Source organism: Mugil cephalus, chromosome 22 (assembly GCF_022458985.1).
Source record: "Mugil cephalus isolate CIBA_MC_2020 chromosome 22, CIBA_Mcephalus_1.1, whole genome shotgun sequence".
Taxonomy (NCBI): Eukaryota; Metazoa; Chordata; class Actinopteri; order Mugiliformes; family Mugilidae; genus Mugil; species Mugil cephalus.
In genome coordinates, this window is record NC_061791.1 from 6,116,193 (window position 1) to 6,141,667 (window position 25,475).

At 45.2% G+C, this 25,475-nt stretch overlaps 2 protein-coding genes across 12 annotated transcripts in view; both read left to right on the forward strand.

Annotated features, from left to right (window-relative positions):
- The window catches only part of uhrf1bp1l (UHRF1 binding protein 1-like), a 30,802-nt gene extending 15,389 nt beyond the window's left edge, over window positions 1-15,413 (forward strand). The window contains exons 7-26 of one of the 7 annotated variants that reach the window (XM_047574907.1): window positions 60-200; window positions 501-668; window positions 1,103-1,283; window positions 1,385-1,468; window positions 1,559-1,723; window positions 1,858-1,998; window positions 2,156-2,271; window positions 2,359-2,500; window positions 2,922-3,115; window positions 3,202-3,963; window positions 4,218-4,840; window positions 5,808-5,891; window positions 6,517-6,665; window positions 6,916-7,073; window positions 7,175-7,325; window positions 8,090-8,131; window positions 11,756-12,015; window positions 12,193-12,301; window positions 12,419-12,579; window positions 13,878-15,413. In XM_047574907.1, coding sequence (XP_047430863.1) covers window positions 60-200; window positions 501-668; window positions 1,103-1,283; window positions 1,385-1,468; window positions 1,559-1,723; window positions 1,858-1,998; window positions 2,156-2,271; window positions 2,359-2,500; window positions 2,922-3,115; window positions 3,202-3,963; window positions 4,218-4,840; window positions 5,808-5,891; window positions 6,517-6,665; window positions 6,916-7,073; window positions 7,175-7,325; window positions 8,090-8,131; window positions 11,756-12,015; window positions 12,193-12,301; window positions 12,419-12,579; window positions 13,878-14,006 — 3,960 coding nt within the window. In that variant the 3' untranslated portion in view covers window positions 14,007-15,413. The remainder of the gene's footprint in view (window positions 1-59; window positions 201-500; window positions 669-1,102; window positions 1,284-1,384; window positions 1,469-1,558; window positions 1,724-1,857; window positions 1,999-2,155; window positions 2,272-2,358; window positions 2,501-2,921; window positions 3,116-3,201; window positions 3,964-4,217; window positions 4,841-5,807; window positions 5,892-6,516; window positions 6,666-6,915; window positions 7,074-7,174; window positions 7,326-8,089; window positions 8,132-11,755; window positions 12,016-12,192; window positions 12,302-12,418; window positions 12,580-13,877) is intronic. The other 6 variants (XM_047574908.1, XM_047574909.1, XM_047574910.1 and 3 more) reach the window with 6 other exon arrangements.
- A 4,013-nt stretch (window positions 15,414-19,426) lies between these two features.
- Window positions 19,427-25,475, forward strand: part of anks1b (ankyrin repeat and sterile alpha motif domain containing 1B) — a 182,566-nt gene continuing 176,517 nt past the window's right edge. For 2 of the 5 annotated variants that reach the window (XM_047575790.1, XM_047575794.1), the window contains exon 1: window positions 19,431-20,268. In XM_047575790.1, coding sequence (XP_047431746.1) covers window positions 20,138-20,268 — 131 coding nt within the window. In that variant the 5' untranslated portion in view covers window positions 19,431-20,137. Of the gene's footprint in view, window positions 20,269-25,475 lie in introns of all 5 variants that reach the window. The other 3 variants (XM_047575793.1, XM_047575791.1, XM_047575792.1) reach the window with 3 other exon arrangements.

Below are 25,475 nucleotides of genomic sequence, written 5' to 3' on the forward strand. Positions count from 1 at the left end.
CTGTTTTTTTTTTTTTCTTGTTCACTCAGTGCTTTGTATCATTAACCTGTTTGGTCTAGATCCTGACGTTCAAAGAGATCAGCTGGCAGATGATCCGCATAGAGGCCGACGCCATCCAGAGCGCCGAGCACGACATGCTGAGCGCCCCCATCCGCCTCATCACCAACCAGTCCAAGATCAGAGTCACTCTCAAGAGACGGGTCAGACACACAAGTACATCGTATGAGTAGAATCAGAACTAGACTCCCCTATGCGGCGGCCTGAACAATAATCCCTCTGTGTTGCCTGTAAGGCCGCAGGGTCCAGCAGCACCGCTTCATCAAAACAGTGTTAATGTCAACAGAAATGATAAGTGGTGCGTTGGAGATTTAATGTAAAGCAGGGTGTTGTGTGAAAGTAAGAACTGAGAAAATCATTTTTTTGCCTTTTGGAAGTGTTGCCGTGCTTTGCTGGAAACCGTCTCATTGAAGTGTTTACTACAACAGCTCTAACTTCAACAGATTAAAGACTGTAACGTGGTGGCCTCCAAGCTCGTCCTGGTCCTGGATGACCTGCTGTGGGTGCTCACCGACTCCCAGCTCAAAGCGATGGTGCAGTATGCCAAGTCTCTCAGCGAGGCTATGGAGAAGTCGGCACAGCAGAGGAAGAGCATGGCCACAGAAGACCAGGTACACGCACGCGCGGCGACTTTTCTTCCTTAAATAGAAGTTGAATGTCACATTTTCCCGCGCTCGGACGAGCCACGGTTTGATAGTTTGTCCTTCACGAAAGTCACGTCTGCTCGTATCTGTATCACTTCCCTGTTGCCGTGCGGTTTCTGCCTATGTCACCTCGTCTCTCTCATTGTTGCTTCCCCTGACTTTCAGTTTTTGCCCTATTTTCATGCCTTTCAAACACACACACACACACAAAGTCACACCTGCCCATGTCTCAGCAGATTTTCTTTACAATAGTCAGTTTTCTGTAATTTGGTCTCAAGCACCATCTGGTGGAAGGAGGGAGTACTGCTTGATTCATCACTACAGATTTAAGGCCAAACCTCAGCCTAAAAAAAAAAAAAAAAAACTCAATCACTCATTTGAACATCTGCGTTGTCCGCCAGGTGTCGTCGGCGCCCCCCACGGCCCAGCAGGTGCGCACCCAGCAGGCGTCCTCGTCCGCCGACCAGACCGCGAGCATGGCCAAGCTGTTCAGCGCCTACGACGTGTGCGAGACGTCCCACCACCTCCAGATCACGCACCTCGACCTGCACATCTGTGACGACATCCACGCCAAGGACAAAGGTGGCGCACACGCGGGGTTTAATGCACCCGCGTGCAGATTAACCGATGCGCACTTTCCTAAATTCTGACGGGCCTTCCCTTTTTTGGTTTCTGTTGTGCAGCTTTCAAAAAAAGGATAACCGGCGGCGCCATGCAGCTTTCCTTCAGCTCCATCACTCTGGACTACTACCCTTTTCACAGAGCAGGTGTGTAACCTCCTTCTCGCGCATGTTCAGTTAAGACCCACGGATGCACCCTTTGCCTGACGCCACATTTGATGCTCTCCGTGTCCTCAGGCGAGAGCTGCCTTCACTGGATGCACTACAGCGAAGCCACCAAAGCCAGGGAGGGCTGGGCGAAGAGCCTCCTCGGCGAGTTCACGTCCAGCGTCGAAATGTTAAAGACGGCGGTGAAGGACAAGCAGGGCCCGAGCCAGGCGCCGCACAGTTCCCCACAGCCTGGTAAAACTCACGCCCCTTTTCACTCCCGTTAAACAACGATTAGACGCAACCGCGCTTGTTCTGGGTGTGTGTTTGTTTTGTGTCTCCCGGCGCTCCCACAGCACGTCATCCCTGTGGGTTTTTTTGTCCTCCAGTGTCCCTTAGGGACGATGTGTATGAGCCTCTAGGAAGTCAGGAGAGATCAGGAGGAGGAGGAGGAGGAGGAGGAGTAGGTCTTAGGGAGTGGAGCCCACACACACAGCCTCCAGCCCAGTGCTGCTGGTGCCTAGAGCCAGGTACCACGGTGTGTGTGCGCACAGCTGGGTGCGGTGATACACACCTTTTTGATAGGCACAGACGTTTCTGATTGGAGAGCGGAGTGGTTGCACGGTGCGTTGTTTTCACGTCTTCCCCTCTTTCAGTCCCCTTACGTGCCTCTTTCTTCCCTTTAAGGTAAGATCAACACCTCCTCCAGCGCCGCCTTCAGTCCCCCTCCTCCCCAGACCCCCAAGACCCAGCTCATGTCCAGCTCGGTCGTTCTCAGGATAGCGGACTTCAGCATCTACCAGGTCGCCACACGGCAAACGCCGACATTAAAATGAGTCTGCAGGTGTCGCCTCTTCTCGTTTCGACGTTTGTGCGTTTCTCTTTTTCAGGTGTCGACAGCCGACCAGCGTCGCTCCAGCCCCAAGGCGATGATCTCCTGCAATAAGAAGTCCTTGTACCTTCCCTCGGAGATGCCAGCCATCCACGCCGAGTTCACAGAATACTACTTTCCCGACGGAAAGGACTACCCCAGTGAGACTTTGCCTTTCCCATTTTAGACACATTAATCCTCATTTAATAGGCCGAGAACTCCGTAAGCAGCGTTTTTCTTCACCCTATTATTGGCACAGACTCTCCATCTTTTTCTTTCTTGCGGGGGAAGTCATCGACTGCTGCGTGGTTGAGAGAACATTGATTTTTTATTTTTTTTCCCCCCCTGAATTACGCCCAGTTCTGTGAATGAGGGATCACCCAATTAATTAGCTTATGGATTTCTCACACATTCGCTCCATTAGGAAACATTACAGGAACAGCTAAGGGGTTGATGAACGCGCAGCTAAGACGAGATTATTTAGCAAATTAAAAGAAAATGTGTAAACACTCACTCCAGTGTCTCGTTCCTTCCGTCTCCGTGTGAGTTACGTGACGTGGCGTCTGCTTTGTCTTCTTCCAGTCCCGTGCCCCAACCTCTACGTCCAGCTCAACGCCCTGCAGCTGGTCCTGGATCCGCGCAGCCTGGTGTGGCTCAACCTCTTCGCCCTCGACCTCAGGCAGAGTCTGGAGCAGTTCATGGAGATCTACAAGCTCAACGACTCGCAGAAACCCGACGAGCACGTCGACATCAAAGTCGACGGACTCATGCTCAAGGCGAGGGCGGAGCAGTCGAGGCCTAATTCTGAATTGTGGAGCGTATGCTCTGGTCTTCACGCCTAACTTCTTTGTTTCTCCATCAGGTTGTGGTTCCCACCGACTGGGACGCCTCCTGCCCCGCCGACCTGCCTCGCTCCATCTCCGTGCAGACGTCAGAAATGGTGGCGACCAACACGCGACACCCCGCCAACTGCACCCGCTCCCACCTCGAGGCCTTGCTGCAGGCCTTCGAAGAGGAGCCCTTCTTCTCGTCGTCTTCCTCCTCTTTCCCCCGCTCCCCCCCCTCCCCCGCCTCCTCCTTACCCATCCTCCACCCGGTCTTCCAGCGCCACGCTCACGAACAAGACACCAAGCTGCACGACATCTACCGGGGCCTGGTGGTGCCGACGATGGGCACGGACGCCCTCAAGATGCCGGCCGCCGCCGACTTCTGGGCGCTGCACTTCGCCCAGTTCTGGGTGGACTACGAGGGCACCCGAGGGGGAAAGGGGCGGCCGCAGCCCTTCGTGGACTCCTTCCCTCTCACCGTGTGGGCGTGTCAGCCGGCCAAGCTCGTCCAGCACCAGGAGAAGCTGAGGAGCGCCGCGGGGCCGGGACTGCCCAGGAGCTCGTCGGAGGAGGCGGTCGCGCGCTTGCAGAGGAAGCGGCTGTTAAAGGAGTATTACAGCACGGACGGCGGGACGGCATCGTCTCACGGCAACAACGCAACAGTCCCGCCCAGCAACGGACTCCATAAACCCCACTCCCTGGACAGTCTGCCCTCCTCGTCCTCTTCTTTGACGTCGTCATGCAAAGATCCGGACGTGCACGTGTTGGTGCATGTGCAGAAGCATTTAAGTGCACAGGTAAAAAAATAATAAAGCAAGGAGTAAATTTATGGAGGCTAGTCCACTTTTCTAAATCCGTACTAGTTCGTATGGATCATTGTCGAGTCCAGTTGTCTTTAATTTGATCTGATAATCCACGTTTTCCCTGGTCTCACTGCATTTACTGCCACATTTCACCATGTTTTTTGGCGGCAGCGACGTCAACGCTTACCCTCTTAAAACCTCATTTGACTCATTATCAGTCATACATTCATCTGGTCTGTGTTTGTTAGGTGAGCCACCGGCAGTATCTGTTCCTGATGCATCTCCAGCGCAGCCTCAAAGCCCTGCAGCAGACGCTGCAGCAGGACCTGGAGGAGATGAGCTCCAAGAAAGACCGCAAGGATCCATCCCAACGCCCCGGGGATCACCAGCCCTTCACCGCCTGCCTGGGCCTCCTGCTCAAAAGCGCCGAGGTGTCCCTCCTCCTGAAGCCCGTGCCCCAGGCCGAAAGCTCGGGATCTCCTCTGGGGTCGGAGCTTTCGCCCTCAGAGAGCAGAGGAACCCTGGAGGGCAACGAACCCCCGGAGGCGGCCAAGCGGCCCTGCTCCATAGATCAGCTGTTATGCGGCGAAGGCCCGGAAGGTGGAGCCGCTCCGCTCGTCCCCACCTCCACTCCAGCGGCGCGTCCCGAATCGAAACGCAGAGCGTCAGTGGACGAGAGGACTCCTGCTAAGAGCGTTGGGAGGAGGAGTTTAGACGAAGGTAGAGAAGTGGCGATGGACGGTTTGGCCACAGGCGACGAGAAGGGGACCGACTCTGGAACCAGCGCGGGCGACGCTCTGTGCGACCCGCTCGGCGGCAAAGACTGGAACGACAAAGACAAGGCTGCTAAGATGCCACAGTCGATATCCAGGTATTCTATCCTCTGCCCTTTCAGATTCATTTCAGCCACAGCAACATCACCATTAAATGAATGTTTTATGAAGATAAGTCACTTTTCTTGAGGTAAACCGATGCCACAGATTTTGCAGAGGAATTATTTCCTTGACAAAGAATGATTTTAAAGCACATGAAAGACAATATTAATTAACTGATTAATTAATTACTTGATTTATTGGTTTATGCCTTTGTTTTATTATCTCGCTGAAACACTTCAGTGTCTTTAAATTCAGTCAAGTCCTAATAATTTATCATTGTTCCTTCAGCTGATTAACTTTTTTAGAGCTATTTCATTTATCCCCTTTTAGACTAGTTTATTCTCTACAAATGTATGTAAATATACGTGCTGTAGAGTTGACAGAAAGCTATTTGGCAGCAATTTTATGAATAATTTAAATAATTATTTTCAATGAGAAATGCCAAAAGCGTAACTTTTTTCTACTGGGCGTCCATCTAGCATCTTTAATCATTAATTATGGCTTAAAACATCATTCATACGTCTGCTATAAAAGGTGTTTAAGAACAAATGTATACTTTTATATATGATTTTATTTTTAACTAACCTAGACAACATCCTCAGACCCCCCCCTCCTTCCTCGCTCTGTGCTTCACCGTCATTAACCTACATGAGTCTTTCTCTAAATGAACCCGTCTGTTCCTGAAACACAAGCGCCGTGTGTCGAACTCCCTCATGAGTGTTTTTTTTTTTTTTTTTTTTGTGTCCGTACGAATGTGAAGTCGTCGCTCTCATTCTGAACATGGGCCGACCTCCAGCTGTGTGTTGTTTTTTATTTAGTACACGTTTCCTCATCTCAACTGTCTGTCAACACTACGTGTACGTCTTTTGTCACCTTTCTTAACTCACCCACTTCCCCTTCTGCCTCCCGAGCTCTGCTTTGACCCATACGAGGTGTGTGTGTGTGTGTTCTCTCTCTACCAAGGAAAGGAAGTTTGTCTGTGGTTTCTGATCTTCTCAGCTCCTCAAACTCCAGCAGATCCACCTCCCTTTATTCCATTTCCAACATGTAAGACACTGGATCTGTGACTGGCTGTAGTAATGGGCGTCTGGTGAAGACCTACGTGTAGTGTGTGTTTGTGTTCCAGCGAGTCCCTGTGGATCCCATGTGGGCATGCATTTGCATGTGTGCATGAGACACCAGTCGTTGTGTGTGTGTTAACGTCTTTATGTGTTAATGATTTCTCTTCCTGTGTTCGTCGTCTACCCGTCGACTCGTGTTGATGTCGGAGATGAAACGCGAAGCTCCTTGTTTGTGACAGTTCTTGTTTTCAGCCTCGTGTTCTCGTTTTTTTTCAGATCCTCTTTGATTGTTTTGTGATTTTCCTTGATTTATTTTTATTTTTTTTCCTGGGGAGGATGTGACACTTGGTTTCTAACACGACCTTAAACAACACCGCGCAAAGGAACGGCGCCATATTTAATTCATGACTTGCAGAGAGTAAGCTCTGTCTGATCCGTGAGAGCGCGGCGGTTTGGGGCTCGGTGTCGGCATAATGATAAAATTCAAATTAGATGTGAGGAGGCCTATAATTTTTTTTTTTCACGTGCATGGACGTTGTCGCAGGGTTTTATTTTACCGTTTTCTACCTTGTGCACTGTTCTCCACATGACCTCGTGCCCGTGTGTCGCAGTGGTCGTTTGATGCGGGACCGCTCCCAGTCCAGTTTCTCTGTGTCCTACAAAAACATGAAGAAGAGCCCCTCGCTGCAGTCCCTGGACAACATCTCCATCGACAGCTACCTGATGGAGGACGGAGACACCTACAGCTTGTTGGAGAGAGGTGGAGCTCACACACTTCCTTAGACAGATCACTAATCGTAATTTATACAGGTTGGAGATAATTAAATATCAATCCTTATGTAAAAAAATCTAGGGATCAAAAACATGTTCTTGTAGTTGACAGTTTTGAACAGGAGGTGGCAGCATTGTGCTGATGACCTTAAATGAAAGAGCTCAGCGTTGATGATTTATGAGGGGAGAACGCCTGTGCTCCTCTGACTGAGTCGTGTCGTCTTCGTGCATTTTTGCAGATGACGTGTCCATCTCGGGCTTCAAGGACACCGTCAGCGAGCAGAGCGCCACGGAGAGCGCCGCCGAGGCCGCGGCCAACCAGGAGCAGGAGGGAGGGGCGTCCCCGGACACAGTCAGCGCCGCGTCCCAAAGCATCGACGAGCCCACGAAAGATATAGTGAGAAACCCAAAAAACCCCCCAAAAAGTGCCTTTTTTTTTTTAATATGCATTAAAGCTACTGAGTCATCGCTTCTCGTTGTGTCCTACCTCTCCTCCAGGTGTCCGTGCTGGTGCTGAGGGTGCAGTCGGTGTGCGTGGGCATGGAGGTGCTGGGCGAGAGCACGGCCGTGGCCCTGGAGGTGGGCCAGGTCACACCCAGCCAGCTGGGCAACGTCAGCCTCAGGCAGTACCTCAGCAACCGCAGCCTAGGTAAAAGAAGCCCGCGATGGATGTGGTGGTTTCCTCTGTGACTGAGCATGAAACCGTTTCATATGAGATCTAATATGATGCACTACAGTTTTTAACGGGCGTTGTTTTTGCATGGTTTCCAGTTCGAACTCACATTTGAATGCATACGAACTGTATTCAATACCAAACTACGTTAATACCAAACTTTGATAAAGCATCGTAGCCAATCCTGTTTCAATTTGTGGGATTGTTGATTACATAGAATGAAATCAACCAAACCAAACCTGCAGCTTATTTCTCCCTTTAAAGCTGAACGTGAGGAAATTTAAGCACAGAATCAGAGCAGCGACCAAACACGAAGCGACAGCGAGATACTCTGTTTTTCTTTTGTAGATTTTTTTTTTTTCTGGCACTAAAAGTTATTTGACATTCAAGACTGAGAGGAAATATGAGGACAGACAGAGGAAGGACGTGTGCTAAAGGTCCTAGGGCAGCGAGCAGCAGACTGACACTAAAGAGCAGGAAGAAGCGGAGAACAGTGAATAAGAGCTGCATTCATATGAAATTCATAAATTCCAAATATTAAATAATTCTAGTTTCTTATATCAAAACAACAAACTTTTCATCACTTTTTTTTTTTTATTATTTTCCGAAACAATCTATCAGTAAATTGGTAAAATAATGCCACTCGATTCTTTCACCATTTTTCCTTTGTGCACACACATTTTTACACACTAACAACAGACACCCCCTCCTTTTTATTTACCTCCCATAACTCCCCACAGGTATGGTGTGTTCAGTACCAATACCTGCTCAAAGCAGCCAAGGTAACCGCTGTGAGTTGATTCATCTGCAACCTAACATGCATGCTCGCCTCAGCGTGTCTGCCTCCACGTATATGTGTGTGCGCGTAAACGTGTGTGAGTGTGCGTATGTGTATTTGTGACTTTCTTCCAGTTTGTCAGATCCCATTTCCAGACTCAGGGCTATGCTCGACGGCATGCTCTGTGTTGCAACGCATGAAGTGTCCGCTCATTTTTCAGCAGCAGTGGGGAGCTCATGTGACGCTGAGGTCTAGGGCTGGGTGGTGCGACAAGAAAAATGGATATCACAGTATTTTTCAAAATTATCACAGCGTTTAGTTTTTTCTTTTCATCCGTAATCACGTATTCACAACATTTTTTTTTACTGGTTGAGAAAGGAATTAATGCAGTGGATTGACTAAGGATGGACTATTTTGCTGTGAGGATAAATAGAAAAATCCCACACTAGTAATAATAAAACGGGGTCTGCGTGACCCCGTGTGATCACTGCCTGCTGATGTGGAAATCAGGAGACATTTACAGCTCATTAGCAAGATGAAATGAAGAAACAGGGACAACTACGGTTTCATTTATTTTGACGTATTTATTCATTTCTAAACTGCTGTGTCTGTAACGTTAATAGCAGTGCAACCGGCTACCGTAATGATTGTAGTCTACGTGCAACATTTTTTTCTGATTCATTAAAAGCTAAAATTGGGGACACTTTTTGGGGACAGATTTAGTTGAGTGACAGGTCATCCAAAACGACATCCGACAATGCTTTTTTTTTTTTTTTTGGCACAAGCCTTCTTGTTCTGCCGCTTCATTTTTCGGACCTTTTCATCTTCACCACACCTCACAGTGACACAGTCCTACCACGCGTCTTTAGATGAAATTCATATCATCACAGTATAATCTGGTGTACGCCCAGCCCGACTGAGGTCCTCCAGTGTGTGTGTGTGTGTGTTTGTGTGTGTGAGAGGTTGAATCTGATGGTAATGGAGTGAGTGGTCCCATTATTTGCAACATTAGGTCTGTGGTCTTTCACTGCACTTGTGCGTGGCCCGTTTAAATTAACTGCTACTTTCGTGCTGATGATTTTAACCCCTTAATCTTCCCTTTTTCTAATTTCTCTCCCTCCCTCCTCCTCCTCCTCCTCATCCTCATCCTCCTCCTCCTCCTGCCCCCCCCCCCCCCCACCCCCCCCCCCCCCCCTACCTCATCTCCCCCCCCCCCCCCCCCCCCCCCCCCCCCCCCCCCCCCCCCAGCAGACTTTGCAGTTTCAGTCCAGTGATTCAGGCAATGAGAGAAACGCCAGCTTTACCCCTCACCACCTCCTCATCCTCCTCCTTCTATCACACAAGAGCACCTCGTCCTCTCCTCTTTCTCTTCTCCACCTTTTCCCCTTTGCTCGTCCCTGCAGCTCCCTCTCCATCTCCCTACTAATCCTCTGTCATTCACCTCTCCCTCTCCACCTTTCCTTCGCTTCATCTCTCCCCGTCTCCAGGCCATCTTTTCTCTCCCCTCCCTGTCTTATCACAGTCATTCAGTCGTCAGCTGCTGGCTTCCTTCCTCTCCTCTCCTTTCCTCTCTCCTTTCCTCTCTCCTCTCTCCTCTCCATCCCTTCTCCCCTCGACCCTAGCTGCTCAGGATTGAGAGAATGTGTCATTTTATCTGAGAAAGGCTGACTGCGTTGTGTGTTTGTGTGTATGTGTATTAACCCTCTGCCTACTTTTCCTTCAAAGAGCGCATTAAAAGGAAGTGACGCGCTTCTCGCTGCCGCAACAAAAAATATTTAATTCTCTCTCTTAAGTGGCCATTTTCATGCCTTGCTGAGTGTTCCTGTTTCCTTCACCCATTTATAAAAAAAAAACTTGTGAATGTACTCGTGTGCTTGCTGAACCAATACGCACTTTAATGTGTAGAGCTAAGGTATTAATTCTCCTTGTTGTGTGTTTGTTCCCCCTCCTCTCCTCCTTTACATTTGGTAAACTTACCATCACAGTTTGTGATGGTGAAATTCAGCAACTCGCATCTTACTTCTGTGTCAACTTTTAAAGCTTTTCAACAATACTTGTGGTGGGAGTTTTCCACCGAGTGTCCCGCCTTAGGAAATAATTAAACACCAGTGCTATAAAGAGCCTGTGGGACTGCACATAATCTTCTTCAGCCCACCTTTTTCTTAATTCCCCCCATGCCTCTAGTTCCAATTGAGTCTCCCACTCGTCTTTATGCTTCCTCTCTCTTTTCCTTCGTCCTGCCTCTTACTTCGAGCTCGTTTAAACCTGACACCAAAATCCACCCTTTATCTTGAGCTGGCTAGTCTTTGTAAAAAAAATCCTCTCGGGTGACTGGAAGTAGACTTTAAAGTCACGGTGAAACAGCAGTTTCAGGCTGGATCTACCTGGTTTATCAGTTTAAGTTGAGCAGCTGAGGTTATTTTGCCAGAGCCTACAGCAAAGAAACCAAAGTTACTAATGTAACCTAGGTTCTATGAATTAAACATATATGGTGGACATGAAAGAATGAAATCAAACTTCCAAGTGCTCCAAATAAAAAAAGAAAATTCTTCTTTTAGCGTCCTCCTACTGGAAAATGCCACACCAGTGCTAATTGGCAACCTAGCTAGCGTCACTCACTAATTTTAAGATAAAAGAAAACTGTTATATCTCTCAGATTATTTTCCCGCACTATTAGCCTGTAAGCTTGTTGATATGCTTTATGTCAGTTTTTTGATATTTATTTTCTGACATATCGTTACCCTAATACTGTTTAAAATAAGCAGCTAAGGTTGTTTTGCCAGAGGCTACAGCAAAGAAACCAAGGTTACTAATGTAACCTAGGTTCTATGAATTAAACATATATGGTGGACATGAAAGAATTAAATTAAATTTCCAAGAAAGGTGTACTCCAAGTAAAGAAAAAGACAGTCATTCTTCTTTTAGCGTCCCCCTACTAGACAATGCCACACCAGTGCTAATTAGCAACCTAGCTTGCGTCACTCACTAATTTTAAGATAAAAGAAAACTGTTACGTCTCTCAGATTATTTTCCCACACGATTAGCCTGTTAGCTCGTTGATAGATGAGGCCAGACAAGATGAAAAAGTTTCCAATGCTTTATGTCAGTTTTTTGATATTTATTTTCCGACATATTGTTACCCTAATACTGTTTAAAATAAGCAGCTAAGGTTGTTTTGCCGGAGGCTACAGCAAATGTAACCTAGGTTCTATGAATTAAACATATATGGTGGACATGAAAGAATTAAATCAAACTTCCAAGAAAGGTGTGCTCCAAGTAAAAAAAGACACTTATTCTTCTTTTAGCGCCCCCCTACAACAAAATGCCAAACTAAGAGTACTAATTAATTCCCGCACTATTAGCCTGTTTTTATTGATGTTAAAAACAATGACTTTTATGCTATTAGGCTAACGATACACACAAAATAAATGTATGTATTTGCTATAAACATAAAGACTGAAGTTTCACTGTGACTTTAGTCTAGTTTCAGTTAACTATTCAGAGGCCAGAAGGTTTAAATTGAATTTTATTTCACGTTGGGTGTATTTTAACGTTAGGTGTGTTCCACGTCATGACCCTGAAACTAAATCTCACGCTAATAAGAGCTATCTTGTGTCTTCCCACACAGCAGGTGGTGACGTCAACTCCGCATCCACCGGGGGCCTCCATGATCCGAAGGTGCGGGCTCGTCTGGAAAGCGGGCCCTGCGCCGCCGCCCGCTCCCCGCTGGCCGAACACAACGGCTTCCTGCAGCTGCGTCTCCAGGGGTACGAGGCGAGCTTCGTCATGTCCACGCTGCGCAACCTGTCCCTCTTCCTGGAGGACGACTCCGCCCCGCAAGTGCTGCCTATGGAGATCAGCATCAGGGACACGCACATCAATTTAAAGGTACTTAAAGCTTTTTGTGGTATTGTTGAAGGGACAGAGCTTCAAGTTAAATATTTTGAAGGCAACTGGAATTTGGATTTGTGTAAAGAGCTTTCTCTTGGGTTCCTTGGCGGGTGAGTAGACGTGCTGTGAAACTTTTTTCTGCATCCCTACAACATTTTGCTGCCTCCGCTGCAGGACGACGGCCCCCGCGACAATCCCTCCGACGCCGAGCCCTCGCCGATCACCCTGCACGTGGACAGTCTCATCATACGCAAGAGAGACGACGGCTCGTTCTCTATAGGAGGTGACAAACTGTTGCGTATTTCCACCTCCACTCTTACTGCTGATTCACTGCAGTTGCATAAGACGTCCTTCTGTTCCCTCTTAACCCTCTCCCTCCTCTTCCTCCTCCTCCTCTCAGTGGACGGAGCAGCAGAAGCTAAACCCAAGAAAGGCAGCTCACTGATCGACGGCTCCCTGAGTCCGGTCCCTGAGACCGTGGGCATCGCGTGTCGTACGGGCACTAAGGGCACGCAGACTCAGGCCCTGCCCACCAGCCCCCCTCCAGCTACCAGGGAAAAGGTGAGACACAAGCGGCAGCACTCATCCCTCTGGAGGCAGAAAACCTGTAGTGCCGAAATTTGCTTTTGCCGAGCTTCGTTTGGCTTCCAGCGCATTTACAGTGGGAGTTTATCGATTTATGCAAAGGTTTATAGTTTTAAATGGAACATTGAAAGTGAGCGGTTACTTAAAGATTAAAACCAGGAAGTCATTCAATCTAAATAATAATTCACATTAGCTAAGATTAAACTTAAATCCTGCACAGTTAAAGCCTGTTTAGTTAGGCTGCTGTCACTACTTCAGATACACTTACTTGCCAGTTTATTAGGGACATCAGTGAGGCTCCAATTAATGGGCTGGACCAAATAAAAGTAATACGTTTGTATTTCCATTACAGAACCATTATTACATCCTCCAAATTGATCATACAGTTGAATTAGCTCATTTTTCAGGGTATTTTCGGGGTCTAGAAAAGTATTAAAAGTGGATAATGGGACTTTATGAGGTCGTAAAATTTGAAGATATTTTTGAGGTAAATTTTGAGTTTGTGTCCAAAAACACTGAGTGAATTCATTCATTTATTTAAAAACAAAGATGAGCTGGTAACTTGAAAACTGGACTACTATGGATGTGTTTGTAAATTGTCTGATGTCTGTCTATTTAACTATACTATATGGGTTCTAGTGCTATTTATAAATATACATTATTGTCATTTTGCATCCAATATTAGAATATGTTGGAACTAAAATATGTTGGATTCATGTTAATGTTTATTTAAAGAAATCAAATTTTGGGGGGAAAATTTAAAACACGCACACACACACACACACACACATATATATATATATATATAAATAAAATGTCTAATCAACCAAAGATTTTGCGACCCACCTGCAGTACCCCCTGTTGAGTGATTTAGATTAAAGTTGAACTCAGTTTTAAGTCTAAGATCACGGTATATTTTCTGTAAGTTTTTGTCTTCTGTTGCTTTCTGCCTCATGTAACCCAGACAACAAATACAAAAGACAACAAATAAATTAAAATAGAATGTGAAATAATCATAATATAAGAAAACAAAGCTACAACATCAAGCTGCAAAATTAAAAAAAAAAACAGAGGTTTTTAGCCTTTTGACACTTACCATTTTCATATCAAGGGCCATAAAAGCTGAATGTGCTTAAGGGACACGTAGAGAACATTGAAAAGAGATATGGACGAATCCCAACCGCTGATACAGGACATTAAATGTGACCGGGAAGCCGTTTAAAGCTGAAAATAACTCCACGCTGACTCCTCTCCTCCTCGCTCTCTGCCTCCAGGCGCTGATGGAGGAGAACGAATGTCTGAAGGTGGAGCTGTCCCGCGCCAAGATGGCGCTGGCCGAGGCTCAGATGGAGAAGGACTCGCTGCTCCACCGCATCAAGAACCTCAAAGTCAACACCAGCTAGGCCCGACTCTCTCCCGGAGAGAGGGCGTGAAGAAAAAAAAATGGGGGAGGGTCTACGGGGGAGACGCAGAAAATACGTTTTACAATCTGTTTTAAGCCCTCCGCTTTGGACTCTGGAGGCTCGCTACATTTGTGACATTTTAGTGGGACTACGAGAAACGCGGTGAGATGCATATCCTAGGTTGTGCCTACAGAGAAGCCTTTCCACACTATCCCTAACTTAAAACGAAACCCATTCAAACCTGTAGGTGTGAAGAGGAACACTGAATGTCTTCAAAGGAATGTCTCAAAAATAATAATAATAATAATAATAAAAAAAAATATTATATATATATATATATATATTATTTTGCACTGCACTAAAAATTTGTAATTAAGTGCTTTCATATTCCGAGCGGGTCGACACTAATCCCGCTCCCCCAGAGTGTGTACAGTGTATATTGTACGAGAATGTGAACACATGGCTACTTTTTCTACAGAGCTTTCGAATGCAGTGTTTTCAGTTGAATGTGTGTGTTTCACCCAGAACAAGCATTTCAAAAGTCAGAGGGGCGAATTTGTACCGGGTCAGTACCACGGCTTTTCTCATCAAGACGCCACCGCCCTCCCACCGCCGCCTCACTAGGCCACGCCCCCTCCCACCCCCACACACTTTATTCCTTATTTTTCTATGTGTAAATATTAACAACTTAACATGTGCTGCACTTTTAAAACACAGGCACTGTAAATACCACAACAAGAACTGTGAGAGAACAAGAGTTGGGAAAGCAGTGTAGAGGAAGTGTGTGCTCCATTCTTAAAGAAAAACTAAACTAAGAGGAGCACGTGTTTCTAAACGTAAATGTATGTGAATTCCTAATCTGCCATTTAGTTCTTTTTCATGGACAGGCGGTGATCATATCTGCTGCTGCTCCACGCTTTTCATACCCGTGTGACGACTTCAGGAGAAAACCTCTTTGACTAGATGTTTAAAAAAAAAAAAAAAAAAAAAATTAATAAATGAAAGACTTTTTCTAACAGCACATGCTTTGGCACAGCACAAGACGATAAAAAAAAATAATTTAAGCTCTTAAAAACTCTCCCCGACGAACACAATCGAATCTACGACCGTGCAACAGCTTGGCCCGGCTCTTTTCTGACTCCGCCACAAAAAGATAAAAACAAACAAATAAAATGAAAAAGCCGTGAAACGCCGCACAAATTCAGAAGGTGGATTTTAAACCCTCACTTGAAGACTTTTGTTTTTTTTTTTTCGTCTGTTTCATTCGTTCGTATCTCACAGCCCTTTGGAGGAGGGAGGGGAGGAAAAAACAAAAGAAGGAAGAGAAATACACACGTAATAATAAGTTGTATTTTGTCTGTCAAAGCTGCTGAAAAATACTGATGAGAATAAAAACGTACAAAAGCTTCTGGTGTAAATTCGTTTATCTTCACGCTCCGATACTATTCATAACTTTTACCATTTTGATTTATTCAGTTCTTTCAGTCTTGTTAGCACACTTTAACACGTGACATCACATCGTTATTACAAAATCCATGAATATATCAGATGCACAAAAAAGGAGAAAACCCCCCTGTAACAAGATTTCGAGTGAACACATTTTCAAAAGCAGTTTTAAGTGGAAAAAAATTTGCATGTCACATCTACATTTGTCGAAAATGATTTGCAGGAAAGCGGTCGTCCTCCTGTACTTTTATGTCTGCGTTCCCATGGGTGCAAAAGTTCAACCGCGTAATCTCGCACATGCTGTACATTTCCTATTCGGTGCATAAATATAAAAAAAAAATCTCAACGGCACATGTGTCCGGCATATGGCGCGAGTTAATTTTATGCAGCATTTTTTCAAATTCATAAGAAACTCCTGTTCAAGGCTGGAGCCTCTTTAAATATCAGCGCCAGCCACTTTTGTGAGCTCAAATGAGCTGCACTGAACCACTGCAGCAGGGCGTTTGGACTTTGTGCACATAAATGGTCATGACATTTTACGGCTGGAGAAGTGCAGTGAGTCATGGAAGGATGTGAAGTGTGTGTGTGTGTCTGTGTGTGTGAGGGAGCGATAGATACGTTGGGCTCTGCTCTGTTTACGCGCCGCAGCTTAATGTTTCTGTGCTGACGTCCAACGTCACAGCTCGGGTCAGTTTATGTAAGCAAAGAATGTACACATATATGTACTGGATGTGCAGGAGAGTTTAAGGGAATGGAAGGGTGATACAGCAGAGAGTGCAGCTGGATTGTGGGTAATGCGATGAAAGAGAGAGGCGTCAGGTTGTGTTTTGGCTCGATGCAAAGTGAAGAATCTGCGTCCAACAATCGGTGGGGCTGCAGCTGCTTGCTCCCAGTCTCATCCTCTGGTTCCTGTTTTATTTCCAAGGACAAATTGACAGGAAATCTGAATTCACAATTATTTTATTTGTTGTTTATTACAGGAAATGACCATGTAGTCACTTGATTTGTCAGTTATATATATAACTTGCAACAAAGTTGTTGGGACGACAATGGAAATCTGTTGGTCAGTCCACTAACTGATGCATTTCCATGAAATCTGGTGCATAAAAAAGTCCTCAGATGATACATCGTAATCACTTTATTCTGGCAACATCATGAGCTCAAATGTGCCCAAAGGTTTGGTTTAAAATCCTTCAGTATAGATGGTACCTTTAGTCTTAGTTGTACTTTGATCAGTTTAAATTATAGGTCTTCAACAGGGGGTCCGCAACCCCTAGGGGGTCCGTGGAGGTGCTGCAGGGGGGTCGCAAAATCTTTAGTTGATTAGACATTTTTTATACATTTTTTTCTTTTAATTTTCCCTCACAATTTTGTTACGGCACGAATTTAATATAGAACACATATATTAAGTACTTGGTCCTTGGCCTGAAAAACGCTGAAGAGGTCAAAAGTTAGCAACATGCTAAACAAAGATGGTAAGCATCATCGACCAATAAACCTGGAATTGTCTTTGTAAGCATTTTGTTTGCATTATTGGGTCACTTTTTCACTCTTACTGAGCATTTGTTGGCCATTTTTGGAATACATTATTAGTAGTTCAATCAATATTAAGTCCTTAATACATCCTTAACTCCTACTCTTGCAGGCTAATCCTGCCGCTGTATTCTCGGCCCACATCTCCCACAGAGCAGCGTCATGTAATCGCTAACACGTAGGAGTCATTATGCTGCTCGTAAAGTGTCGACAGTGGCGTTCTCGTACAAAGTGAACAAAGAGTTTATTTTCCTTGGCGGATTTACTTTCCGCTGAAACCTGCTCTTAATCTGGTTTCTCAAGTGGCCTGGTTTCTGGAGAACCTTAACCCAAAGACCGCCACAACTGAATGCAGCTACCTGATGAAGCTGTGCATTTATTAGGGAATGTGCACATTAAGAGCAGATCTTAAAGAAATCAATTAAAAACAGAGAGGTTAAATGGGATTTGGTAGGTTATCTAGCTATCATAGCTAACTTGAGAATTTGCCATTTTATCTTTCCTCTTTTGCATGAGGTTGTTTATATTTTCATTACTCAACAATGTTATTTGCAACTGAAATTAAGCTAGCTACATGGTTAGCTTACATTGTAGATAAAAAAAAAATATTTTGGCTGAATTATTTTAGTACCAGTGTAGAATATAGTGAAAAATATGAAATATATCATGCTATTTAACATAATTACGCCTCTCCATATAAAAATGAAACAGTTATGTGCATTTTAAATGTTTTATTGAAATTAATTTAAAGATTTTTCAGTGTATTAATTCAATCGACCAAATATATAATTGATTCAGGAAGTTAATTAGGAAATAATGTCACTGAATAACATTCATTAGCTTCTTCTTTGGAGGGAGCAACATGCCTGACATAGCAGCTGCAGGTGGAGCACTTGAAGGCAGCATTTTTGTGTAAATTCCAATTAAGGTTGAAGGCATCAGGCAGGTTCCAGCATGCACCGAGCCGCAGAGTGGGGGCGCAGTGGACAAGCGGGTGGCGGTGGGATATCTGTCCCCCATCCAGACGCATCAGAGGACATTAAAAATCCCTCTTCTGCCTCCGTTGTGCACTCACACAAACCCCCAAGGTTATTTTAGGATCTCACCTGTTTCCAAATCCATTCAGCAGCAAAGGGCGGACAGAGCAGCGGCACAGAGGAGGAGGAGTGCGCATGTGCGTGTGCGCTGGAGTAAGTTTTCGGGTGTGGAAGTGGCAACAACTGGTGCAGCTGGCGGCCGCGAGTGTGACTTTTTAAAGACCCTCTAACAAAGGCATCGCCTCCCGTTGCTCCCTGTTGTAGCATCGTCATCCACACCCAGGCTGTACAGTAAGTCTGTGAGGCAAGTCAGGCAGAATGACGGCGGAAGCTAGACGACACTGATTTCAGAATAAAAGCTTATATTTAACCCAAGATTGAACCAGCACTTGTAACGATGCCTCTTTAAAAAATACTTTTGCAGTTCTGTAACGATATATTTCAACAACTACTTTGTATCCTTAGGCTCGCATTTAACCATATAATGTGTTAACATGTCGTTTGTGTTAGCGGGTCAAAAGTGACCTATGAGTAAATTCAAAGTGTCAAAAAACAATGTTTATCGTCCAGTATAGTTTTTCACCTCAAAACTAATTTACTTTGCATTCATATCCATGTAAGTACTGTATTAAATGTCATTTTCTTTGGCCCAATGGACCTTTTATGGTTGAATCCGTCATATTTGACTCATAGCACCACGTACTTTATTATTATTATTTTTAGAGAACTTACTAAAATGGTGAAAAATTCTTTCGTTGTGTCAAAATAGCTGTTGTTGAGGATATCGTGAAGGCTTGTCCTCATAAAAACAAGAAAATTTTACTTTTTACACATTTTAACTGATATAACGTTCATATTTGACCTTAACACAATATAAAGATGCTCGTTTGATGCTACTGATTGGTACTAAATGGTACTAATTTAATTTGAAAAATGACAAAATTAAGTCAGATTTCAGAAATTTAAATAGATTTTTCATCCCTAAGGTAAGTAGTATTTACCATCTTTTGAATTAAACATTTGCAAATGGCCAATTTAAAACAGTTAAAAAGTTAAATATTTGCTTATTTGCTGCTAGCTCACATTGTAGCCGAGTTTCGTAAATGCTCGATAAGTAACTTTTTTTGTATCTGGCTTTTTAACATTGTAGCTTATCTGAAATGCAAACTATTGTGCTCAAATAATAGCATAATATAAATATATATTTTGTTGCCGGTTGTGTAGATATATGTTCGGTATTTCAGTTAGTATGCTAAGCTAATGGCTAGGTAACGACGTTGCTAGGTAGTGACATTGCTAGGTAGCGACGTTGCTAGGTAACGACTGGGTAGCCAACACATAAAAAAACAGACAGATTTATTCAACGACCAACGTTAACACGCCAAAACGGATATAAAGAGGTGCGCCGATACAATAGAAAACGATTTTTAGTAAATTTAGAAATGCCAGAGGTTTTATTTTGGAAGCGACACGAGGAAGTCAGGTGTTCAACCCCGGTTAGCTTGACCCGAGTCTCAGGCGACACAGAGAGACACCGGCCAGTGCGGTAGGTTCGGGGGAGGTTGGTAACGAGAACAGCGGGGCAGGAGAGCTTCTTGTAGGGGCGGACGGAGTTTCACCCCTCGCCTCTTAGAAGCTTCAGGCCAAGGCAGGAGCGTCTGTGCGGACTGAGAAGGAGTTTTGTGTTTTTTCTTTTTTTTTTTAAACCGGGGTTATTCTTCACTTCACAGTTACAGTACGTTGAGGGATTCGCTTTTGCAAACCTCCGGTCCGGTGTTCCCCCCGCGGCTCTTGTTCCGAGGTTACACCGGGGGAGCAGTGCACGTCCGAGGACTAAAAGGCAGAGGAGCGTAGAGGGAGCAGTGCATGTGAATGGACTGAGGTTGTAAAGGCACCGGGGGAGCCGTGCGCGTCAAACCTGCTCTGCAGCATCAATAACACCTACAATACACTGTGCAGCAGCAGCAGCAGCATGCAGTGAGAGGAATCCTTTCTGATGCTTTCCCACAGCAGACAGTGAAGAAAGGGGTCGGAGCGGAGGAGGAGGAGGAGGAGGGAGTGCATGGGAGATCTGTTGGATTTTCATCACAGAGTCGTTAAAAACTTGTGTCTGGGATGGGGAAGGAGCAGGAGCTGCTGGAAGCCGCCCGGACTGGGAATGTCGCCGTGGTGGAGAAATTGTTGAGTGGGAAAAAAGGAATACTCGGGTCAGGCTCTGGATCCATCCCTCTGCCCAGCCTCCTGAGGTAAGCAGCCCCCCTTTTGAATTTACTTACTTCCCATGACCAATACAGCGTCCAGGGGAGCCCCTTGAGGAGGGGGGGCGGCCTGGAGGGGATTCCTGAGGGGGGTTCCCATGCTGCAAAATTAGGCATAACTTAGCTTCATCATAGGTCACTGCAGGAGAAACGAGCCGGTCACAGCTTCACTTCCCTCAGCTGCAGAATCGACTCTACCTCACAGCAAATCAGCGACATAGTCTTTCCATAAAGCATCGCTGACATGTCGAGGTGTTACAGGGGCTTTTTTGTTAGGTTGCATTATCCTGCACGACACAGGAGGCGAACAAAAAAGGAAGTCTGTTGTGCAAAAGTCTAGGGTGGTGTGAAACAAAGTGTACTTAGAAGAGGTGCGGGCTGCGGGCCAAATAGAAATGACGCACAGATACAACTTGTCGATATGGGATCATTTATGTGTTGGGCATCTCCTGTCCTTTCTCTGTTGCCAAGAACCATTTGTATGTTGCGTGGAAGCAACTGCACGCTGATCACTACTTAACCTCTGTGCAGCACGGGGCTATTTGCGGCAACATGTGAACATCCACCGTGTTGGTATTTATTGAATTAAATCGTTAAATTGATTCTGGTGTTTGCAGAGAACTATTTCCACATGATACTGGGAGGGCCAGACTGTCAATACGTCTAACCGCTGTCTGTACATGTACTTTATTGTCACAGGACAAACAGTCGACAGACACAGTTCTGAAGAAAAAGGTGATGTGGCTGAAATTTGCAACATCTCCACTGAGAAAAATCACTTGCAACACTGTCTCTGGTTTATTTTGAAGAACAATGATGTGAACATCATGAGAAAATGCCGTTTCAGTATCAAGTTAACATGTGACATTTAAAGATTTCACATTTAACCTTCTAACCTTTAATCTTTCAGATATGAATCATATCACCAAACACAATTAATCTTTGAGGCCACAAAAAAAAATGTGGTTGTGAGAGGAGCTGTTGAGGTTATTATCGTCCTCCTCCCGCCCCTGCAGCCTCTCCCTGTCTTTGCTCGGGCCGAGGCTGAGCCAGGTGATTAGCAGATCAAAGGCGAGGGCGTTTGGGAGGAGTACCGCCTCGGGCTCTCGAGCAGAGCATCTCACGACCGGGCTGATGTCGCACGCTGGCAGGGGGGAAGCAAACCTCTCAGCCTCCCGCCTAGGTCTTAAAAGGACAAGATTTGAAGTGTGAGCTGACTGCGAGAGAGGATGCATTTAAAACAAAAAAAGTGAAGAAGTCTGTTAACAATGATGAGTCAATACGTCGAATAGAAAATGAGTAAAATGTAACCTTTAATGGCAAAGCGTGAGACAGATCTTCCTGTGGGTAACCACCCTCCATGACACATGGTGGTGGTTTTACCAAGAAAAGAAGGTATAGAAAAGGTGGACAAACCCTCCGTGACATCATTGTAGGTTTTTCAGACTCCTCCTAACTACTGGCTGCTGTAATTCAAAAATGAGTAATAAGGTGTGAGTGGTGAGTGTAGCTGAGGTGTGAGGCCGACAGCTCGGGACCTATGATGCTGTCCAGCCGTCAAACGAAAAGCAAACGCATTGAAATTATTTGCCTTCCTAACATGTCGGCCTATGACCATTGACTCACTTTTGCCTCAAGTGGAAATTTAAGGAACTGCAGCACTTTTGGTTCTTAGGTTGACAAACGTGTTTTCGGTTTTCGGTTCAAGGACGTTCCTCTGATTTGTGATGAACTGTGGTACGTCACATCAAGAAGGTGCTGGGTTTTACTGAACCCACCTTTTGAGCTCATATTGAAAAATCTCAAATACGATTTGATTATTTGTTGTTAAATTCTAAACATTCAGGATCCCCATAGAACGAACTCCACCGTATGTGGTGACACTCTGACTTTTCCTGTCACACCCCCATGAGGTAGTACATGCACGGCCGATGGCATTCGCATCAGTCTCAACTATACTTTGCGTTTTGCACTAAATAATGTCAAATGTTTACTTTCAACTTTATGCTGTGCTATCACAAACATGTTGTGGCCTCCATCAGCTGATGTTGAGATATGTTGAGACAGTTAGCACTAGTTGTGGTGGAATCAGTGGCAAAGTCAAAACCAAAGGGTTTATTATTCACATAGATTGTGCTGAGTCACATTTCCTGTCTAAACACAGAGCATACTCTATACTTCATAAAAACAAATTTGTCCGATGTTTGTTTGTCCTTCACGCTACGAATTTGTTTTAATAAAAAAAAAAAGACTTAACTGAACAGATTATTCCTAACTTTATTGTGTGCATCCCATCTGCCACACCCCAAAACTGCATAGGTTGTCACCTCATCATATTGTGTTTACATTACGCATCAGGATTAGACATTTAATTTATTGAAGGGCAGCGATTATTGACAAAAGCCTGAATAAATCTGGGGGTTTACTGAGGAGATTAAATACAACAAGTCAAATGTAGAGCATGAGGCAGCTGCAGGATTTTGTGGAGTGAAGTTAAGGTCAGTGAGATGCATTATGGAAACATTCGTGTAAGTTTTTGTCAGTGAGTTTACCGTGTTACGCACACTGGGCTTTTACTGGGTCAGGACACTGGGCCCACGAGGAGACATCTGGTTAGAGACGTGTGTGTGTGTCCTGCGACACACCTCCCGACAGTGAGCTGTTTAAACTTAAGCAGATGAGTGAGTCAGCAGAAAGGTCACGGCGGAGGAGTGTGCGCAGGCTAATGCTATGGGAATGATCTCTGGGAATCAATGCATACTTTCCCATCTTAAGGCCTCTGAGCCATTCACAGCATTCCTGAGTCATGAGGTCCCTCGTTATTTATTTTTTTTTCTTTTCTTTTTGCTGAAAGAATCGCAGCAAACCTCCAAGTTGGACACGGACACGGTCGCACACGTGGTGTCTAAACGCGCACGAGCACAGGATGCAGAGGAGACGATCCTCTGCTGCACTTTTGTGGTGCGGGGGGGGGGACTGCTCGCGAACGCACACTCCACAGCAGAGTGGAAAATCAATACTGCATGATGTCATGGCCGTTTAATGGGTCATATTCACTCGTGGATGACCTGTATTGTGTGCGGTGACTAGTGTGTTTGTAGGTCTCTGCGCTCGGGAGGAAAAAAATAAATCCTTAAAGCTATTCCGAAAACACTTAGACTGACTGGATGTGTGGGAATATTTAGTTGAACTAATATTCCTTTATTTGTTTAGGCTGTGGAATCCTTTTACTGCTCCGTATTGAGGATTATTTTGATAACCGCGTCCTCGTTTTTCCCAGATTTGAAATCATTAGGGTCATTTTATGAAAGGTAACGTGAGGTCGGATATTGTGAAACTATATTTTTGTATTGATCGTGTCTTATTGGTGTCTGGTCTGCCACATTCTGATCTGACCGGGGGTTTTATCATCCGTCGGACCAGCACGTATCGGGTTCTTCCATTTCTTAATTTGCTCTCGTGTGAAGTAAACTTGAGCCAACTCAACCTAATCCTGTTTTTCTCATTATTCCAATCAGACATTTACGTGCGGACTAATACTAGCGCTCTAACTCTCACATAGCTGCGGCGAATTTAAGCCGCGGTTGATGCGCAGTCATTATTTTCGATTTTATCTCAAAAAAGCCGAGCGCTGCTATGCTACGTATAGTAAAATAATAATCTGCACCCCTGCTCTTTTGAGTCAGCTTAAATAATAAAACAAACGGACCATTTCTGGGATGAATTTGGATATAAAGGATTTATTGTACTGGACTTGGCAGGTTTTACTACTTTAAAATGACAAAAAAAAAAAACCTCTGCCACTGTATGAATCAATATTTTATATCCACAGCCATGCGAGTACATACGAGTCCTAGAAACAATACTGTGGAGTTCACTGAGTCTGTCCTTTAAGGGTGAAGATGTATTTCCCCTTTAAGCAGCTTAACGCATGGACTGATATTAACAGCAGAAGATGAATTTGTGACAGTCCGTCACCGCACACGTAGTTCATCTTTTAGAAGGAACGAGGATGAATGCATGCGGTGTGTGTGTGTGTGTGTGTGTGCCCGCATAATGACGGGCTGATTGAAAGCCGATACGCGCAAAGACAATGAGTCACGAATCGGCAGATGGCGGATGATCCCTCGTCACTCTCGCTCAATAACGTACAGGGGAAAGCCCGTCTCGTTTTGCTGGTGTGCGCGGCTACGCGTGTTCACCTCCCTCCTCCTTTGCAAAACCTTTAAGTGGAGAGAAGAGGACACACACACACACTCCTCTATGACTTTTGTTTTAATTGGCGTCCTCGTAGGCGGTCTCCCTGGCGTTTATTTTCTGAGTTTTCCCCCCTGCTTGTGTTGGAGTCCTTTAGCGGCTCGCTGCCTTTGTAGCTCACAGCGTGGCGCTCTGTGTGTGCGTGTGTGTGCATGTGTGTGTGTGTGTGTGTGTGTGGTGTTATGACAGGTTTCCATGTCGTCCATTGAGGATCAACGGCGAGAAAGAAACCCGCAAATCTCTGTTTATTTTTCTCAAGTCGCTTCTTGCCTGCGGCACTTCCACTCTCCGTTTCAAGAAGCGGCGAATCTGATGACCGGAATCTACGTATGTGGCTCGCCGCCTATTTGTGCGTGTGTTTCTTTTTCCCCCCCAAGTGTGTGACATAACCACAGAGTCTTGCGTGACCACAGCTAGCGTCCACTGTCGTCTGTTCGGGGAACGGTGATGGTGAGAGCTGCGTGTGGTGCAGGAAACCTGAACTGGTTCAAAGGTTAAGTCTGGGGAATGCAAGTCATGATAAGGTGTGGATTAACAGCGACTCACTGCAGAAAAAATGTGCTCATGTGTGGATGGAACGCTTAATTACGTTCAGAAAACTTGGATAAATTGGATGAAATGCACAGTTTCAGGCCTAACAAACTTATGACATAGCTGTGGAGCAGCCTATATATCTCCGGTAATAAAAGTAAATAGACACAAGTGATCATTGACTCCACGTTTGATTGGATCAGCATAAACACATGGCTAATTAACCACATGCTGATATCTTTACTGTAACAGAATTACACACAGGATACAACATTTATTGAGTTAGTTAGTCAGTCTTTTTCAAAAGACTCTGTTTACTAAGGAACAGGCAGCACTTTTCTAGTGGCTTAGCGCTATTTTCTGAATGAATGAGACGAAACTCTGCGACAGAGACAGAGGACATCAGC